This window comes from Syngnathus scovelli, chromosome 22, assembly GCF_024217435.2.
Source record: "Syngnathus scovelli strain Florida chromosome 22, RoL_Ssco_1.2, whole genome shotgun sequence".
NCBI lineage: Eukaryota > Metazoa > Chordata > Actinopteri > Syngnathiformes > Syngnathidae > Syngnathus > Syngnathus scovelli.
Window position 1 is genome coordinate 6,208,686 of NC_090868.1, and position 20,539 is coordinate 6,229,224.

The 20,539-nt window shown below is 40.4% G+C and overlaps 2 protein-coding genes and 1 long non-coding RNA gene across 6 annotated transcripts; 1 reads left to right on the top strand and 2 right to left on the bottom strand.

Annotated features, from left to right (window-relative positions):
- The first annotated feature begins 268 nt into the window (after positions 1–268).
- Positions 269–3,441, top strand: psmc2 (proteasome 26S subunit, ATPase 2). The gene is made up of 12 exons (XM_049760615.2): positions 269–565; positions 928–965; positions 1,050–1,131; positions 1,435–1,534; positions 1,699–1,830; positions 1,909–1,981; positions 2,054–2,149; positions 2,294–2,458; positions 2,548–2,635; positions 2,723–2,925; positions 3,023–3,119; positions 3,184–3,441. Exons 1-12 carry the CDS (start codon positions 496–498, stop codon positions 3,339–3,341), a joined length of 1,302 nt encoding a protein of 433 aa, XP_049616572.1. The 5' UTR covers positions 269–495; the 3' UTR covers positions 3,342–3,441.
- On the bottom strand, positions 3,439–15,842 carry slc26a5 (solute carrier family 26 member 5). 4 transcript variants are annotated; one of them, XM_049760592.2, is made up of 19 exons: positions 15,509–15,842; positions 14,842–14,867; positions 14,180–14,417; positions 13,055–13,194; positions 12,734–12,844; positions 12,013–12,188; positions 11,761–11,925; positions 11,429–11,664; positions 10,996–11,143; positions 10,147–10,260; positions 9,989–10,066; positions 9,624–9,719; positions 6,894–7,000; positions 6,727–6,796; positions 6,551–6,643; positions 6,210–6,308; positions 5,640–5,846; positions 5,459–5,513; positions 3,439–3,862 (listed from the first exon to the last, which is right to left on the bottom strand). In XM_049760592.2, exons 3-19 carry the CDS (start codon positions 14,365–14,367, stop codon positions 3,735–3,737), a joined length of 2,211 nt encoding a protein of 736 aa, XP_049616549.1. In that variant the 5' UTR covers positions 14,368–14,417; positions 14,842–14,867; positions 15,509–15,842; the 3' UTR covers positions 3,439–3,734. The 4 variants fall into 4 exon arrangements, with proteins under 4 accessions (XP_049616549.1, XP_049616548.1, XP_049616550.1 ...); XM_049760591.2 differs by lacking the exon at positions 14,842–14,867 and having other exon boundaries at positions 15,509–15,841; XM_049760593.2 differs by lacking the exons at positions 14,180–14,417; positions 14,842–14,867; positions 15,509–15,842 and having other exon boundaries at positions 12,966–13,083.
- A 1,629-nt stretch (positions 15,843–17,471) lies between these two features.
- Positions 17,472–17,982, bottom strand: LOC125992079 (uncharacterized). Its single transcript, XR_007489528.2, has 2 exons — positions 17,733–17,982; positions 17,472–17,592 (listed from the first exon to the last, which is right to left on the bottom strand). It is a non-coding gene; the product is annotated as an uncharacterized lncRNA (long non-coding RNA).
- Between the last annotated feature and the right edge of the window lie 2,557 nt (positions 17,983–20,539).

A 20,539-nucleotide genomic window follows, 5' to 3' on the forward strand; every position in this document is an offset into this window, starting at 1 on the left:
TCATAAACAAAGGTTACATGTTAACAAAGTATTTACGTAAATAAGACAAATTATTGATGGTAGAAATATTTTTTGCCGTTATCTGCAAATTTTAGAAACTCTATGCAAAAATTAATATCTTAAGATAAGGTGTAAAAAAATGACGTCGTGATTTCCTTTTTTTTTTTTTTTGGGATTTTAATTTACTGGCCAATAACGTCTCGTTGGTACTTCCTGCTATCCGTTCATAAATCGCAAAAGGACAAGGCTATATATATGACTGGGAAGACGGGAAAAATCAAAAAAGTACTTGAGAAGGGTGTAACGTCATTTTGAGAGTTTAGCGTTTGTACACGATTGCTCAAACGCGGTATAATTGGTACATATGAAATAGCCTTCCGACACTTACTTCCGGTTCGGGGACGGAAACGCAAAGCTGCTGTGTAATCGTACCATTTAGCCAGTACAGCAGCTCTGTCTGATAGTTATAAACAATAAAAATCCTGACGAATAAAAATGCCGGACTATTTAGGAGATGACCAGAGGAAGACAAAGGAAGAGGATAAGGATGACTCACCAATCAGAGGTATATTGTTAAAAAGCAACGGTCTTTATTTCAGACATTAGCTGCTTAGCTAAAGTTAGCTTCCATCGGTAACAGGGTTGTATTTGTATTGTGCAGAAAAAAATCAAACCAAACGTCCCTAAACATGTAATTTCTGAAGAAATTACGTGTCACTGCTAAATAAAAAATATATATAGTGAAATATGTAGCATGATGTGGAAGAGCTAACATTTTTTGGAATGTTGAAAATTGTTCCTAAAGTGAACGAATGAGCTGATAATTTGACTTGTCATTATCTTCAAAATTTCTCTTTTTGTACGTGTCAATACCAACCCGATGGCCATAATCCCAATTCATTGACGTTGTGTTCATGTTGTGTACAGCTTTGGATGAAGGAGACATTGCTCTTCTGAAAACTTACGTGAGTGTCCTCCCAGACGTGATGGAAGTAGTAGCCATTATTGTGTATTTTAATCCACATCCCCAAACTGTCTTGCATCACCAGGGTCAAAGCACATACTCCAGACAGATAAAACAAGTGGAAGATGACATCCAACAGCTGCTTAAGAAAATAAATGAACTCACAGGTGAATTAAACATATTCCTTGAAAAGATGGTACATTTAAAATATGAACTATAAGCTTTTATGTAAACGCATTAGTGATTGAAAAATGAAAATTCAAATTTGCTTCATGAACCAGTTAATTTTTTATTTCACTCCTGTTCAACATTGAGCTAAAAATATGGACTTGCAATTTCTTAAACCCCTCATTTAAACCAACAGTGCTATCCAGAGGAGTAAAAAATTAAACTGGTTCATGAAGCAAATTTGAAGCTTCATTTTCCCATCACAAGTTCATACTGTAGCAATTGTTTTGTGGTTGTGACAGGTATTAAAGAATCAGACACTGGGCTGGCATCACCCGCTTTGTGGGATCTGGCTGCTGACAAGCAGACCCTTCAAAGTGAACAACCACTGCAAGTTGCAAGGTAAATGTAGTATCATGACTATTTGGTCTGGCTTTTCTAAATATTGTGAAAACCTTTCAAATCTACGAATCGTTTTCTGTAAAATTGATGTGGATTTAAAGCTCCACATAAGCAAGAACTTTGCTAGCTATGTATTTTGAAACCTTTTAATTTGATTTCAACAGATGCACAAAGATCATTAACGCAGACTCCGAGGACCCTAAATACATCATCAATGTCAAGCAGTTTGCCAAGTTTGTGGTGGACCTGAGTGATCAGGTGGCCCCGACTGACATAGAGGAAGGCATGAGAGTTGGGTAAGAAGAAAAAAAAATCAATTCACCTTACTGATCAATTAAGATTTTAAACGCTGACGCTGATGTTTGTTGTCGCAGTGTTGACAGAAACAAGTATCAGATCCATATCCCTCTGCCACCTAAAATTGATCCGACTGTCACCATGATGCAGGTACAAACACGCCAGGCAACATCTAATTAAATGGTTACCAATTTACACAAGTAACGTTACGTTGTCATGTAGGTGGAGGAAAAACCTGACGTTACCTACAGTGATGTCGGTGGCTGTAAGGAGCAGATTGAAAAGCTGAGGGAAGTCGTTGAGACCCCCTTGCTCCATGTGAGTTGTTTACTTAATGCTGATTTTAGCACAGCCACAAGAGGTCGCCATAAGTATCAGAACTTGCCCCATCATTATAATTAAAACAATAGCTATGGTAGCTAATAATTTGACATTAAAGCTATTTGTGTTTTCTATCACCAGCCCGAACGGTTTGTCAACTTGGGCATTGAGCCTCCAAAAGGTGTGCTTCTGTTCGGACCACCCGGTACCGGTAAGACCCTGTGCGCCCGTGCCGTGGCCAATCGGACAGATGCCTGCTTCATCAGAGTCATTGGTTCGGAACTGGTGCAGAAGTATGTGGGAGAGGTAAAAACATTCAGACTGAATCAAATAATGTGAAATGTTTTTTTGTTTTTTTTTCCAATAAAAACAGTAAATGCATTTATTCTCTTTAGGGAGCCCGGATGGTGAGAGAACTTTTCGAGATGGCCAGGACAAAGAAAGCATGTCTTATCTTTTTTGATGAGATAGATGCTATTGGAGGTAAGGTGTCAAGTTGTAATGTTGGCCGTCTTTTTTTTTTTTTTCTTCATGAAATGTTACATTAAATGTCATTTTTGAACCAAATAGGCGCACGTTTCGACGACGGTGCCGGTGGAGACAACGAGGTGCAGAGGACCATGCTGGAGCTCATCAACCAGCTGGACGGTTTCGACCCGCGCGGAAATATCAAAGTGCTGATGGCCACCAACAGGCCTGACACTTTGGATCCAGCCCTGATGAGACCCGGACGTCTGGATAGGAAGATTGAGTTCAGCTTGCCTGATCTAGAGGTGCAGCAAACACCCACATAAAAAATATAGTGGTGGAATCAGGATCAATCAGGGCATAAAAATTAAAAAAAAAAAAAACTTTTTTGGGGGGTTTCAGGGTCGGACGCATATCTTCAAGATTCATGCTCGTTCCATGAGTGTGGAGAGAGACATTCGCTTTGAGCTGTTGGCTCGCCTCTGTCCCAACAGCACAGGTAAAACTACTCAAATGTAATTGAAACTAGAGAAAACGCACTGACGTTTGAATTTTCTCGCCAGGTGCCGAGATTCGCAGCGTGTGCACTGAAGCCGGTATGTTTGCAATCAGAGCTCGCAGGAAGATCGCCACTGAGAAGGACTTCCTGGAGGCCGTTAACAAGGTCATCAAGTCCTACGCCAAGTTCAGCGCCACGCCCAGATACATGACTTACAATTAGGTGTATGTGAATATTTTGTTTTCCATGTCCTCTAGAAGGCAGAGTGGAAAAAAATCCTTTTTGTTGGCAGATGTTAAAAATAAAAGTTTATTCCACATGAGTCTCAAGATTTATTTAAAAAAAAAACAATTCAACAGTAAGCATCTGTCATTTGGTAATGTCTCTGAAAATATTAAATTACTTTGTGTTTTTCAAAACAACTAATCTCCCTATCTAATATGCAACTGAAGCTGTTAACACTTTACACAGCGCACACACACACACGCATATCCAGCACAAAGCAACATTGCTATAACCAGTAACAACAAAGACAGCTGTCTTTAAACAAATCCTGGGCATTTTAACAAGCCCTTGAGTGCTTCAAAAGGATGCAAAAAATATTCTTCTGTCGTATCAGCATGTAGAATTGGGTTTCGGATTTTGACAGTGCAACACAGCATCATGAACGGTGGGGAACACCATGTTGGGGCTTATGATTCCAGAGAAGAACTGTAGCTGGTCCAGCTCAGTCAGCAGACTTCCTAGTTGAGTCACACAGAAAAATGTGTTGGATCAGAATTTAAGGACTTGGAGGTAAGCTTTTTACGCATTCACTGCCATCGACAACTAAACTTGTCTATTACGTTTATTTTTGTTTTTTTACGGGAATGGTCAGGCGAGCGTCTCAATTGCTTCTCCACTGTAGAGTTCAAATTTGGAAATTTTATAATCAATGCTTGACATCACATTTTAGATATTGCATTTGGCACACTGGGAATCCACAGGGAGATAAATGGGCATTTTGCACGACCTACATTTTTCTACTAATTTCCAGAATTAACTCAGGATTAATCGCAAATTAATCACAAATTTTATTTCTAACCTACAATATTTTTCCAAAATGTTTCATACTCTTAAGAAAACAGTGAAGAGATGTTTCATGCTTGTATCTTTTAGTTCACTGGGTGTAATTTCATGGTCATAGCTAGTCATTTGAAATTAAAGATACTAACTACTTAGAAGGGGTGTGAAACATGAAGTTCAGGTAACTTTTCTGCCACTAGGGGGCAATGTTTTATGTTGGATGTTGCTAAGAGCAGGGGTCCCCAACCCCCGGTCCCGGTCCGTGTGTCACTTGGTAACAGGCCGCCAAGCCACACAGAAAAAAATAAAAATAAATTATCGACGATCAATTGATTCAGGTCAAGACGCTCGTCCCGGTCACGTGACATGTTTCCCCAGTCGAGCCCGCAAAGCTAGCAAAAATGAGTAAGAATTTATTCTGAAAAATGTGGCGATTCTCTCCCAATTCCATCTGTTGGTGCAGCTGTGTCTCGTGACACAGGTTAATTCAGGTCAAGACGCTCGTCTCGGTCACGTGACATGTCACCTCAGTCGAGCCCGCGAAGCAAGCAAATGTGAGCAAGAAACAGATGTTTGGGGAAAAAAGCCCAATGAGGAGACAGAAGAAGAAGAGGCTACGACTTCTAAGAAAAGGAAAGCTGCATTTAAAAGAACATTTCTGGGGTCCTACTTAAAATATGCCTTTATCGCCACAGGTGACTGATGCGCCAAGCAAGCCCACTCTGGCTAATATGTGGCGGCGACAGGCCAGCTAATGAGGCAATGCTTCGGCACATGGAGACCAAGCATCCTGTATTAAAAGACAAACCTTAACCACTTCGGGTGTCATTGTCTCCGATTACGCCGGCTCATTTCTGAGAAACAAGCTCAGTGCTCCCACTAATTCAACGTAATGGTGAGTTTTATTTTGATGTCGTTTATACTTGTTTTAATGCCAGTCGTATCATTTTATTCATTTCATTCGTATTTATATATTTATTATAAATGTATTATTTATTTATATAAATGTATTATTTATTTATATCAAGGTTGGTCCGCGAAAATATTTCTGACACGTAACTGGTCCGTGGCGCAAAAAAGGTTGGGGACCACTGGGTAAGAAGACCAGTTCGATTTTCAAATTGAGAACTAATGAATTGCAACATGCCTCAACTTGTGTATTCTACTCATTTTCACCATAATTTACAAGTCCAGGTAGAGTGACTCTTTTGCACGTTTTTATGATTTTAAATAGTTAAGTTTGATACTGATGAGCATGTCATGATTATACTTACTATTGCAGCCCGCTATGATGACTTGAACATCTACTGCTGCATACTCCTTAATGACCTGCAGAGATACAGAGGGTTATACATAATCAATAAATTGGATTAAATGGTTATTATTGAGCAATACTTTCTTCACTACATGTTGCACATTTCACTCTTGTTTCCTCAAGTGACTAAAATAAATAACCTGTTTGATGGCTTTGGCTCCCACAGAGTCAATAAAGCCCACGTGAGTCCAGTCCAGGATGATGGAGTGGACGGAGCCGAGCGATTGAAGGAAGGCAAGCTCCTCAACATCCGTCGATCTATGATCCTCTCCTAGGCGGCCGTTTGTCTGATCTCCAGCCATTTTACTGAACGACAAATCCTTCTGAGTCATAGCTCCTTCCTTCTCCTGATATATATAAAAAAAAAGCTGAGTGAATCGTTTCAGACTTTTAGTCTTATACAAACTCACTAAACAAAATTGGTTTTAAGTCATTTCAAGGCTACTGTACTACATTTAGATTTGTACAGGTTATATTTATTAGTAGTGTTAATTATTAGTAAGTAACTGTTATGTATTTATGTATAGTAACTTTTGAATAGTTGATATTAGTACACAGTACTCTTATCATATTAAATTGTCCTGTACAGTATATAGCACATTAACTATTGCACAAGCAAATAGACAGCAAAATACATATTTAACCATTGCAAACATGTTGGAGGACACAAAAAGTACGAGGAGGAAAAAAAATAAGGTCAGTGAAGCTACCTCGGTATTTGTCTTTGGAGAACATGTCAGAGAGCTGTTGGCCTTTTGTTTTTTCTGAGCTTTTCTGGCAGTGTGGATGTGTTCCGGGTTTACACCTGTCTGTAAAATGAAAAGAATGCCAAAGATAAGAGCTGAATATAGCACAGAAGCACGTGATTAGATAATAATGTCTTGGGCAAGTGGCTTTTTATTTAAACAAAAAGTGAGGTTGTACAATCTTTTAAGGTTTAAGCATTGTAGCTTTCAATAGGGTGGTTTAGTTTTTGGACCGACCTAACCAAGAGAGGAGTTGAAAAAGTGTTCACATGCCAGTGTTACAATCCCAAGGTAACAAGGATTACCTTCTCTTTGAGGGCGCTCACATAAAGGTCATTGTTGGCAAAGTAGATTGACGAGTTGTAATGGAAAATCTTAATCCCCTCGCATTCCACCGCCTTGGAAGAAGACGAATCAAAAATGGTCACTGTTGAGGGTGTTGGTGGCAACTTGGTCAATATGCTCTCTCCTCACAACTAACCTCTTCATATTCGTCCACTTCATAGTATAGTCCCGTGTTGGAAACCTGCCCGAGGACTGCCGTTTTCGAGCTGCAAGACAAAACAGAGTTTAGCCTTGAACCCAAATTTTGTGAAATGGGGAATACAGAAAGTAACGGTAGTATATTGGCAAATTAAATATACTGACCTCTGTGTTCTATAGATGACTGTCAGTAAAGCAAATGCAATGGCAGAGAGAAGGCCATAATCCAAGCCCAATAGCACGGATGCAACAAAAGTCACCAGCCAGATGGCCTGATAAAGGAAAGCATTCATCAAGCTGCTCAGCTTTTATTTCATTTTGAGTTTTTTTAATTGATTAATATTGATTATTTTCTGAGTACGTTTATTTGTTTTTACAGATTTTTTATTCTACTTTTAATATTACTTTTTTTTTTTTTATCCGAGTCATAGTCTGTAAACTAGCTTGCTAGCCAGCTAGTTAGCAAGGCAACTTAAAGATAAGCTTAAAGTAACTTAAACCCAGTAGTATTGTGTACTATTTGTTTTTATTGTATACCGTAATTTCCGGACTATAAGTCGCGGTTTTTTTCATAGTTTGGGTTGGGGGGGCGACTTATACTCAGGAGCGATTTATATATGTTTTTTTTCCACAAATTTTTACTTGATCATTAAGACATCACTTAAAAGTATAGTTGACCACTTCCCATGTTATTTTTAGTATAGTTGATCACTTAACATGCTTTTATATCTTTATCTTGAACATATTTAAAACATAAAAAATAGAGAAAACATCAAATAAAGCAATTAACACTTTAAAGCACCATATCCAAGTCCACTGTCTGTTTGCTCCTCTTATATTTATTATTATTATTTATTATTATTTGTTTATTTATCATTTATTCAACACTCTTATTAATTCATTGTCTATGCCTTCTTGGGTTTTTTTGTGTTGCTTGTATGCATATGTGTACTATCTCACCGAGGGATAGTAGGAACGTAATTTCAATCTCTTTGTGTGTCTTGGTATATGAAAAAAAAAAATCGACAATAAAGCAGACTTTGTCTTTGATAAAACAACCAAATAAACAAAACAAAAAACTACATCTGAAAAAAATTATATTTTCAGACGAAACTGGATGAGGGCGCTTTAAATTTCACCGTTGGCCGTGACTCATCAACTGGGTGGGCTTAAGAAAAATGGCACCAAAAAGAAAGTCATATTTTGCAAGTTACAAACTTCAAGGTGTAAAATATGCAGCTGAAAACAGTAATCGAGCAGCAGAAAGAAAGTTTGGAGAACCGTGATGTACCAATGGATTACTATTTCAAGTGACGTCAGTGGCACCGCGCGGCGCGACCCACGTCATCATTCACGGTGATCATTTCTAAGTGACACGGAGGACAAAGAGTTTGAAGGAATTAAGGATTTGGAGTGACATAGAAGGTTTGAACAACTATTATGGCTTTTACGCACGCCCGGTCCTACTCTACTGAGTCGGGGGCCGGCGCTCGGCCGAGTGGCTGTCCGCAAACGGTGCATGGGGCTCGGACATGGCCATTACGCACGCCCGGTCCTCTGCCATGGAGCTCTCGTGTCTGGAAGTACACGCCGCCACACGCTTGGAAGTTTGTTTTGTGGAATAAAGAGCCGTTTACCAAACCCACGTCTATCCTTGTACTTTGTTAACGCTACAATATAGTTATATACTAGATCTGTGGAATAAAGACGAGGCTGACGTCAGGGCGCACGCGCGGCGATGTTGACAAAGGACGAGGAATTTGATCGATGGATTTAATGGATTTAAAGTGCACGGATGGTTTGATAATATTATTGCTTATATTATAGTTATTTGAAATATAGTTTATCTATCGTTATATGAGCCTGTGGAATATTTTGAAGTGCAAGCGCCCTCAGCCGCGTGCAGCCACTGTTGACAAAGAACGATCGATGGATTTAATGAATTGGAGTGACACCGATGGTTTTATAAATATGTTATTTATGTAATGGTTGTCCTAAATCACTCTATATGTTACGTCAGGCCCGTTCTCAGCTCCTCATTTGTGTTTGTCACGTTAGCATACCTATCGTTTAGCCTGTTGCTATCGTATCGAATGATCGATGGATTTAATGAATTGACTCCAATTCATCCACCGATGGTTTTATAAACATATTATTCATGTAATAGTTGTCCTTAATCACTCTATATGTTACATCAGGCCCGTTCTCAGCTCTTTGTTTGTGTTTGTCACGTTAGCATACCTATCGTTTAGCCTGTTGTTGCTATCGTTTAGCCTGTTGTTGCTCGTTCATGACTGTTTTTGGTGTGGGATTTTGTCGAATAAATTGCCCCCCAAAATGCGACTTATACTCCGGAGCGACTTATATACGTTTTTTTTCACTATTTGGGGCATTTTATGGCTGGTGCGACTTATACTCCGGAGTGACTTATAGTCCGGAAAATACGGTATGTTCTTCATATATGAACCGAAAAAGGAGAGCACTTGATAACTCGCGTTATGGTTTGGTTTTGCTAGTTTTGTAAACGTAAACTGAAGTTTACAGTATAAATCTGAGTTGTTTTTAAAGCATTTTTGTTTTCATTTTATTTCATAAATTTTAGTTTTGTTACTATCATTGTTTTTTAACTACAACAATCTTAGCCCCATCTCTCTACAAAGGTGATTTTGTATTTTCTCATGCAGCAGTTAACTGTATCTGTCCTCCTATTCTCTCTGTGTTAACAACTGTTGTGACAAATGTAAACTTTTGCACTGTACATCTATCCATCCATTTTCAATGTCGCTTGTTATCAATGTTAAGATGGAGCCAATCTAAATTACTTTGGAAAGCATTCAATTGGCTCATGCAAAACAATGTTAGCACGCTACTTTTTGTTAGCTTTCATCGACTGACCAGTTCAATCTTGCTGGTTCTCCATAGAGTTGGGATGTCTCTGAATTGTTTGAACATACCCAGCAGGTTGACCATGATGATGGCTGCCAACGCAGTCTGGGATACAGAAAAGACAAAAGATGCTGTGAAAATGGTCATTCATCTCTGTGTGTAATTTCTTTTGAGCTTTTTTAAGCTTTGTGGGTGCGGCTAACATTGAGACGCACCAAATAATCCGGAACTCTGACCATACTCTATTATCAGACTTTTAATCACTACAGGCAGCAACTGGTTTGCAGGAGACACCAAGAGCTTGGCAGTTCCGGTAGTTTAATCAATGCTAAAAGAGAATGTGTCATGACATCACCTCCATAGCCTCAGCTCACCTGTGGGAGCGGCTCAAAGACAAAACCAATGGCGACGATCACCAGTAACACCAAGAGAGAGCCGAGCAAGCCCGCAATCTGAACCAAGTGCACAAGAATCACTATCAGTAAACGTAATATTATTATTATTATTATTATCGTTTCATAACATCTTTTACCTGAGTTTTTCCCCCTGTGCTCTCCTGCACCAGGCTCCTTGACATGGAGCAAGTGATGGTGAATGTTTGGAAGAAAGAGCTGATGAAGTTACACAGGCCAAGGGCTATGAGCTCCTGTAAAGCAAGCTAGGTTTAGTATTTGAGGATGTTCTTGATTCAATACATTTCTTGAGATGGGGGAATTTTGATAGTCTTTACAAATGAAAACACAAAGCATACACTGCATTTTTGACGAGCAGTGAGAAAAAAGGTAGGATATTTAAGGACTGACACAAAAAAAATCAACACCCCAGATATTAAGTTTTTGTATTGCATGGGATAATAATTTTATAATTTCTTGGAGTAAATATATTCACTACTTTGATGATCACAATAGGAGAATCAAGGTGATTGTAATTCACAAAAACTAACAGAATCAGCAAACTAAAATTGTACAAACATTTTTGTTAAATTAAAATTTGTAAAAAAATTACAACTAAAACTAATAAAAGCTAAATTAAAATGGCACGGTTTTGATTAAAGTAATTAAAACTACCAGAATAAAAAAAAACATGGCAAAACAAAATAGAAACTAAGTATAATGAAAAATACAAAACTTTAAAAATCTGGCAGCAATTCAGTCCTCCAAATTCTTTTTGTTATTAAAGAATGCATGAACTTCTAACGGCCAAAATACGTAGCAGAGACCTGTCTGACAAGTCATTGTTTATAGAACCAATCCACTGAACTTCTTTGTTGACCACTTTTCTTGGGCACCGACACTCAAGACAAGACTTTCTAAATCCAGCCAACACTTCACTTCGCATCAAATTCTTACACAGAGTGTTTTGAAATCTGGTATTTCCGCACCTGATTACCATCCACACTGTAGTTGTGCTTCAAAGCAAAGATTTTGGCCAGTGAGATTCCCATGGAGAAGCCTACAATCGCAATAGCAAAGGCGTCGGTGACCAAAGTGCGTAACAGAGAGAAGTCCGGAACCACAGGTGGGAGAAGCCTGAGAACACACAGGAGGATGATTGAAGCACATTCACACGGGTTATACATGATATCCTGTATTTTTCAGACTGCAAGGCACATTTCGAATTTTTTTTAAAAAATGGACAATGGGCCTTATAATCAGGTCCATATGATAACATCTTGTTATCAAATCTTATCTTTCGTCAGCTCTCATAAAACTGCTGTTAATCGTCTTTGGAAAGACATGTAATCAATCAACATGACTAGATAATATTCAACATTGAAGCATGATTACACAGACACAAGAAGCGTGAACTCTTACCCAGTTGGTATCCCCCCAACTACATCGACGTTATAGTTTCCAGCCAATGCCATGCCATAAGAGACGCCGGTTGATATAATGACGATGATTATCTCCCCAGGTATAGGGATGGGCAGTTTTTTTTTGAATCGCTCATTTAAGTCTTTGATCACATAGAGAAAGACCAGACACACAAGGCCCAGGATGAGAGTGGTGACATTTGTACTTCTAATGTAACTAAGTACTGCCTTGACGCTCTGCAAAGATAAAGGACAAAAGCTTTAGATTTATTTTGAGAAAAAAAACAAAAACATTCTGAACTATGTCAAAAATGTACGTTGTTTTAAACTCACATATATAACAGAGAAGGCTCCGCTGAAGCGCTTTGTTTTCACTCCCAGCAGGTATTTTAATTGAGAAACCACAACATGCACAGCAGCTGCTGTAGTAAAGCCTCGCACTAGCGGCTCCGTGAGATAAATCGCCACAAAGCCAAATCTGAGAAGACCGAAAACAATCTAAAGAGAAAACGGCAATGAAAATTATTTTTATTTCTGATGAAACCAAAATGGAGCTTTGAGTTGGAAATACTGGACTGCACTGACCTGAATGATTCCCACGAGGGTTGTCAGCACCACAGCCACCTGGACCCTTTTGGCGTCACGTTCCGCCACATCAAAGATGGCGGACACGTTGGTCCCATTGGTAGCTTGCATGTAAGAGTCTGGAACCTCCCTGACTGCAACGCTTCCAATCATCAGGCTTATTACTGCAAAGGTGCCTGTAAATCACACCCACAGACAGACTTAATGAAGAAATATTTTTCTAATTCACCATAATTTTAGTTGTACCATATTTTTCGGACTACCCATTCATTGCCATTGACAACAATATATGTCAATTTTTACTGGGCTAACAGTGAATAAGATGAAAAAAATAGCTAATAACAATTTTGTCCTAATGATTAGCATGGGAAACAAAACCTGAAGCTCCTTTTGCCCTACTGCCTCTGCCAAAAAGTGAAAAGATTATTTTCTCCTAGAATTGCCTTCTCAGGCAATAATTAAAAGTCAAGGAAACACAATAAAAGCTTCAGTTCTTTGTTTAAAAGTTAAACAGGTTTGGTTTATTATCCTGATTGTATTAAGTGACAGGAAGTAGTTTATTGAGTGTGTGACATTTCTCTCCGTCCAAATAGCAAAAGGTAAGAAAATGTCAACATTCCCAGGAAGCAAATTTAGTCTGGAACCAGTACAAAACTTAATTTCTGTAAACTACTCTACTTGAGAATTTTTCAAACTTCAAACAAAAATTATTTTTGCTCACCTATGGATATGTGCCTGGATGTTCCAAAGAAAACGTACAGCAGAACAGGATAGAATGACGAGTACAGACCATAAACTGGAGGCACAGCAGCTAGCATAGCATAGGCAAGACCTACGGTACAAAAGAGAGAGAGCTGTTTAAATAAACTGTCAAACTCAAACAAAACTTGTCCTCCCAACCTCAGAGCTACAGAGATACCAAAACCAAAGCAGCAGGTTGCAACAAGAAGCACCTCAGGAGTTGGCTATGGGCCTCCAAACAACATTCCTTGTTTTTCCAGATGATTCTCATGTCTGCTCAGTCGTGCTAAAAGCTGCTCACCTTGGGGGAGTTGCACAACTCCGGTGCTAAGACCTGAGACCACGTCGTGAAACAGGTATTCCCTGATTGGGTACTTTGGCAGCCATATGAGAATAGGCAGGAAGCTTAGAACCGCTGCCTTTGCCCGTTGCGTCGAGCACCTACGTAAAGCGAAAAGACCATCAATCGGGCATTTATTTTAGATACAAACATCATATAGTCCTACTTTTTAACAATAAGGTTCATTTATTTCACGGGTCGCATTGTAGTCATAGCTTCTTTTGGAGGGCCATATGTGGACTGTCAACCCACATAAATGTATGAGCACCTCATATTATATACAGTAAAACCTACAAAACAAACTGACAAATGACTCGTTTTCAAATCAGACGAGTAAAAACTGGTCAATTATTAAAAAAAAAAAAAGATCTAGTAATGACACAAATTTGATGCACAATTTGTTTTCGCGGGCCACATAAAATGATGTGGCGGGCCGTATCTGGGCCCCCGGGCCTTGAGTTTGACAGCTGTGCCATTAAAGGATGTTCTTTGAGAGCACTTCTTAAACAACTTCATAAAACAGTCAGTAGTTTCATTTTGCATCACAGTTACCATATCATAAATAGTTCTTTGAGAGCACTCAGTAAACAGTGAACAGAGGATGAAGAACAAATGAGTATTGTTTTGTTGTTTTTAATTCTTGCTTTTAAATTTTGTACTTTTAATTATGTGAAGCACATTGAATTACCTAGTGTGTGAAAGGTGCTCAATAACAAAATTGCCTTGTCTACATGTGTTGCACCACCAATTGTGTTAAAAAATATGTTGCTTTCAAGCCCGCAATTAGCGATGCTAAGCGTTAGCATGTAAATGGCATTTTGCATTTTTTATGTTTACTTTGAAATTAAACTTTAACTGGAAGTAGTATTAAACAGCCAATAATTTCATTTCGATATTTGTCAAACTGCTGGGAATGCTCTCACTAAAACAGATTAAATTATAATTGCGTAATAATTGGTTTATTGTGTTGTTGTTTTTTAATTAGGATGAAAATAAAGGTTGGCTAGGTACAAATTGTTGTCAAAATTGGACTTCCACTGCACATACTTGCCATAATAACACAAACATTTTCTTCGTTCAACATACCGACAGTACAGTGCAAGCTTCTGACGGAGGGTAGTGTTTTTTTCTTTGCGGTGGAGAAGCTCTGATCTGAGATGTGCCTCATCGTAGACGGGACGCTCAATCTTGTACATCAGCAACTTCTCTGCATCCTCCACCTGTATTGTTGCCACCGCTGCTGCTTCTTCTTCTTCTTCATCATTTGGCTCCATCAATATTATTTCCTGTCTGCCGTTATTCCTTTACATGCCACACTTGCTCTCTGATAGTAACAAAACAAAATCATCTCATGTTGTTTTGCTTTCTTGTTGTATAATGATTTTAAGTTTCTTCTGATAAGGAAGATTGCTTGAAGAGATAACATGTCAATAATTTGCACAAAAGATGACACCATACGTGTGTCCGCATCTGAATGGTTGTAAATGTGAGTGAGTGACTCAATGAGTCACACGCAAGACCTCTCATATTGAGTGATGGCAGAAACCACTAACAATCAGCCTCTGAAGTTAGTAGAATGATTACTGCCCCCAATATTGTGGATATTATGGAAGTTTAAAGTATTCCTCAATAAGGGACACTCGCTTCTGTAGTGAGCACCAATGAAGAGAAAGACGTTAAATGTCCCCCCCCAAAATCTAAAATATTGGCGCTGGTTGAAGCGGGCATAAGTAGAGATGTCTACATACATTTTGGCGATCAAGTGAAGCTTTCTCTATGGAAAAGAAAACACAAAATGTGAATAAAATTCAAAATATTGGGGAGATCGTTTCAATTAGGTCTGGAAAGATATGGATATTTTGCGGCTGATGTTGACGACAATATTTGGCAGAATAAAATTCTGATAACCGATTGATTCATTTCAATATTTGGCATAATACAATTCAATACAACAACAAAAAAAAATCATGATAATCTAGTCAGTGGCGAAGTTATGTTGGCTCGGCCAACAGTTTTTTTTACCCGTTTTTTTTTTTTTTTTTTTTTTGCAATAGAAATTACCCACATCTGATGCAAATCCATAAATGTTACATTTGACGGACATGCCAACATTGTGTGAGAGTTGTTATTTCTCAGAGCCTCTTACAGTACAAACGTGATGTGGTACGTGGATTTTGTAAGGTTAAAGATAGTTTGAAACATTTCTGTCGCTTCGTTAGCTAGCTAACATTGTATTAACGGAATTAGTAGTATTACAACGAATGTTTATTTTTTTGTTTTTTTTGTTTTTTTAGTAGGCAAGCCGTCTTTCATGATATCAATTAAACAATCTCTGTCACTTGACCGGAAGACTTTTCTCTTCCTTTCGTAATGTCAGCTAATACAAGGGTGCTATTTAAAAGCCAGGTTTCTTACCTCCTTCTCCAGGTCCGGCTCTCGTTAGGATGCTGCGGGTTGAACGTGAACTTTAAGAGAATGACCTTCTGGGCTAAAGTTTAACAGAAGCACGGTGATCCGGTGACAGTGAACGCTGTGACGACCGTTTGCAAAACTACAAATAAAGATCGCATCCATTCAAGCTAATGAGCTGCTCGGGTGATATTTATCGCTTAGTTCCGGTCTACGCGACGAGCGTTGCTCATCGTGGTTTGAATCTCGTGGGGTTTGAATCGGATTCACCAAAACAAAGCTATTACATAAACACTGTTTTCATGGCTGAAATGATTGGTCCATAAAACGTGTTCAGAAGAATCTGTCCCGTACGTTTCGATGCTGCAAATTCGAGTTCATGTATGAGGTCTTCACGTTGACGTCTTTGTTACTTGGCGATCGGATGACGAAAAGAAATATTATTAATAACAATAACAATAATAATAATAATAATAATAATAATAATAACAATAATAATAATAATCATCATCATCATGTTGAAAATTTAACTCAATTTTCTACAACTCCTGTCACTCAAGGGTCATTTGAATTGTTACGTCACCACCACACATGATGAGTTCAATTTTATGAGTACCATAAAATATAATCAAATTCATAAGCATGGATGCCTAGCAGCCATTTGTATCTTCAGTATGTTTACCCTAAAACAGGGATCAGCAACTGGTAAACCCGCTGGCTGCATGTGACGCATTTTTTGCCTTAAGATTAATTAATTTTTTTTTATTATTATTATTTTTTGGTGGAGTTCACCTATTTGCAAATTTATTTCGAATATTTTTGGGAGGGGGGGGGTGAAGAAATGTGAAGCATGCAAGCATTCACCATTAATTTTTATTTCACTGTTTTTATAATTAAAGCCAGGACTATAATACATACAAAATATGCATCAAGGATGATACATGCATTCAAACAGGTGGCCTTCTCATAGTATTTAAGATATGTTGATGCTGAAGAGGAAAATATATATCTGTAACTTTATGAAAAGAAAGTATCATGTAAATTGAATATAGTTAACATTTCAATGTAGCCCATCGTTGCATCAATAAGGAATATTTTTTTTATTTAAAAGAAACATTTACAATTAAAATGTATTGCAAACATATTGCTGAGTTATTCCATTATATTCCTTACATATGTATTTTTTTGTCAAAATACAATGACAGCCACGTCAATATATTGTATAACAGCCTGCATGGTTACTTAAGGTATAAAATATTACAAAGAAGATCAACTGGTGATTGTCGAAACCCTGTGAGCATTTTGTCGTCTAATAGACGTCTATATGCTACCTAGAAGTCTAGGCTAAAACTCGGCTAAAAAAGGTCTAAAAGTGAAAGTTTTTTTTAGACGTCGCTTTTAGACGTCTATTAGACATCTATGCTACAGACGCGTCTATAGCATAGACGTTGTCTATTAGACGTCTACGCAATAAACGTCTAAAAACTTTCACATATAGATGTCTAATAGACGTCTAAAAGCGGTCTATCCCGTAGACGTCTATAGCATAGACGTCGTCTATAGCAGTGTTTCCCAACCTTTTTTCATTCACGGCACACCTTTTCATTGGAAAAAATCTCGTGGCACACCACCAACAAAAATCTGTTAAGCTCCTATATTAAAATCAGTTATATTACAACGAAAGACGTAAAGTCCTATTCCTATATATGTATGGAGAGTCGAATAATTTAATAGAAATAAATACTAAATATTCTTTAAATTGTATTCCTTTTTTAAAATTAAAAGTGAGTTTTTTTAAAAAGGTTTTAGACAGTGTAAGAAATAAACTATTTAAAGTGATTGTGATTAAAATAAAAGAATCAACGTGATTTTGTTTACTGTTTTAGACTAGGTCTATAAATATTACAACAATAAGAACAAAGTCACTTGCTGTTCTGACAGCAGCTGAGTGGCTATAACAGTCGAGGTGTCTTGACTTGACTGTTTATTTTATGTATGTGAAAAATAACCAATCCAGGTTCTCCGGTTGAACTGCATGCTCTGATTTCCATTGGACCCCAAACGCACCACAACCGTCATAGTGTCTGTCACTGTTACCAAAAGCACACAGCAACACACACATAAACTGAATATGTGCCGATGCAATACATTCAGACCGACACAATATGAAATCTCAAGATTCTCCGATTCTCGATTCGCTTGTGGCTGACCAGGCCTTGCGCGAACTGACCAGTGGTTTGGCGATCCTGTTTACAATGCGCTCCGTAATGTCATGCTGTCATGCTGTCCTGTTTTGTGGGTTGTCTTGTCATGTCACTTCCTGTTTTATTGTTGTAACTCTCATTTCAGTTCGTGGGTCTTTCCTCTGCGCGTCAGTCCACTTGACTTCCCTGATCCCCAACTGCGTACACCTGTGTCGTTGGCCCTGATTGTCTGCACCTGTGTCCTCCTCCTTCCGTGTGTGTGTGTGTGTGTATATAGCCTGCGTCTTCCCCTTGTCTTTTGCCAGTGCGTCTTGACCTTGTCATGAACACCAGCGATCACGAACTCACAGAAATTCCCCGCGAGATCCTAGAGAGAAGATACATTTTGCCCAGCTCTGTGATTTGTTTAGTTAGGTTTTTGCCAGAGTATTTTTCCCTCAGTTTGCGGCGCTTTTTGTTTGCTGTCTCCAGCCCTTTTTTCCCCTCGTTTTGAGGCACTTTATTTTATGCCTTTTGTCCCTCATCTTGAGGCGCCTTTTGTTTTTTGTGCTGCCTTTCGTTGGAGAAAATAAAACACCTTTGGTTGGAACTCTGCATTCGAGTCCTCTCTCTGCTCCAGGCCTGACACGTAATTAATATTGGACAATCCCACCGCACAGCTGAACGTCTCTCACGGCACACCAGTGTGCCGCGGCACAGTGGTTGGGAAACACTGCAGTACAGTGTTAGCATTTTTTCTCTTCAAAAACTTCTCCATCACTGTCACTATCGACTCGTCTCGCTATCCACAATGACAACGTCGCTGTCAATGCTACCTGCATGGGCATCCCATATACCTGCCGCTGCATCCCTGCGTCACCAATTTCCTCGTCTGCAAGCACAAGGCAAATCGCTACCTGCTGCTGCAACCTTCTGATATGGAAGAGTACTACGTGATTACTCTGCCGGGCGCGACACCGCACAGGCACACAAATTGGAGAATTTCCCACGGCACCCCTGACAATATTTTGCGGCACACCAGTGTGCCGCGGCACCCCGGTTGAAAAACACTGGTCTATAGCATAGACGTCTAAAAGTGTTCTATCCCAAAGACGTCTAATCACGCTAAAGTGATCATTTGAACATCTAGACGTCTATGAGACGGAAAAGGGTGGAATGCCCTCTCCGGATCGAGGATGAGATCTTGGGGTCTTGTTCACGAGCGAGGGCAGGATGGAGCGTGAGATCGACAGGCTGATCGGTGACCCATCGGCTGTAATGCGGACTCTGTACCGGTCCGTCGTGGTGAAGAGATAGCTGAACCAAAAGGCAAAGCTCTCAATTTACAGGTCGCTCTCCGCTCCTACCCTCACCTATGGTCACGAGCTATGGGTCGTGACCGAAAGAACAAGATCCCGGATACAAGCGGCCGAAATTAGTTTCCTCTGCAGGGTGTCTGGGCTCTCCCTTAGAGATAGGGTGAGAAGCTCAGTCATCCGGCAGAGACTTGGAGTAGAGCCGCTGCTCATCCACGTTGAGAGGAGCCACATGAGGTGGCTCGGGCATCTCACCAGGATGCCTCGAGGACGTCTCCCTGGGGAGGTGTTCCGGGCATGTCCCACCGGCAGGAGACCCCGTGGACGACCCAGGACGCGCTGGAGAGACTATGTCTCTCAGCTGGCCTGGGAACGCCTTGGAATCCCCCGGGATGAGCTGGACGAAGTGGCTGGGGAGAGGGAAGTCTGGGGGTCCCTCCTAAAGCTGCTGCCCCCGCGACCCGACCCCGGATAAGCGGAAGAAGATGGATGGATGGATGGATGGATGGATGGATGGATGGATGGATGGATGGATGGATGGATGGATGGATGGATGGATGGATGGATGGACATTAACATTTAATTCAACATTAAATGAGGTTCTCTTTAGTACATTTAACCTGTGACCCTTACCTTTGTGATGTGCTAGTGTGGTTTTAGTAAGTCATACTTGTTAGGTTCAAAATCAGCAAAAGGATCAGCAGACAAAACCAGTGAGGCAGAATGTTGAGTCTTTTCTCGCGAGGAGTGCATTCAGACCGTATTTGCCGGTGTATTGGTCGACCTTTTTCGATCCAAAATCGACCGAAAAAAATCGACCTCGACTTATACACCGAGTCATAAAATTTAACTTCGTATTCATCGCTTCAAATGTGATGGTAACCAAGGCCGTTTCTCATGCATCTCATTGTGCGTTGCACTTAGAAAATTTGAACCGGGCGGCGTGCGCGAGTGCGCGGCCCGCTGGAAGTCGAATGAGGCTCCGCGATCTCCTCCGCGGTGCTTATAAACAGCCGATCCGCTCGGCGGGGGCTATTTTCGGCCACTTGGCGCGTGCACACGGCCTCCCGGATGTGCCAGGCGGGTGCGCGAGCTCGCCGGCCGCTGGAAGTCGAATGAGGCTCCGCGATCTCCTCCGCGGTGCTTATAAACAGCCGATCCGCTCGGCGGGGGCTATTTTCGGCCACTTGGCGCGTGCGCACGGCCTCCCGGATGTGCCGGGCGGGTGCGCGAGCTCGCCGGCCGCTGGAAGTCGAATGAGGCTCTGCGATCTCCTCCGCGGTGCTTATAAACAGCCGATCCGCTCGGCGGGGGCTATTTTCGGCCACTTGGCGCGTGCGCACGGCCTCCCGGATGTGCCGGGCGGGTGCGCGAGCTCGCCGGCCGCTGGAAGTCGAATGAGGCTCCGCGATCTCCTCCGCGGTGCTTATAAACAGCCGATCCGCTCGGGGGGGGGGGGGGGGGGCTATTTTCGGCCACTTGGCGCGTGCGCACGGCCTCCCGGATGTGCCGGGCGGGTGCGCAAGCTCGCCGGCCGC

Excerpts from the sequence above, each read along its gene's own strand:
- slc26a5 (XM_049760592.2), bottom strand. The coding sequence starts at position 14,367 with ATGGAGCCAAATGATGAAGAAGAAGAAGAAGCAGCAGCGGTGGCAACA. Across the intron at positions 9,720-9,988 it reads TCTTTGAGCCGCTCCCACAG|ACTGCGTTGGCAGCCATCAT; the intron begins GTGAGCTGAGGC and ends TCTGTATCCCAG. Across the intron at positions 7,001-9,623 it reads GAACCAGCAAGATTGAACTG|GCCATCTGGCTGGTGACTTT; the intron begins GTCAGTCGATGA and ends TTCCTTTATCAG.
- psmc2 (XM_049760615.2), top strand. The coding sequence starts at position 496 with ATGCCGGACTATTTAGGAGATGACCAGAGGAAGACAAAGGAAGAGGAT. Across the intron at positions 1,535-1,698 it reads CAACCACTGCAAGTTGCAAG|ATGCACAAAGATCATTAACG; the intron begins GTAAATGTAGTA and ends TGATTTCAACAG. Across the intron at positions 2,150-2,293 it reads TTGAGACCCCCTTGCTCCAT|CCCGAACGGTTTGTCAACTT; the intron begins GTGAGTTGTTTA and ends TTCTATCACCAG.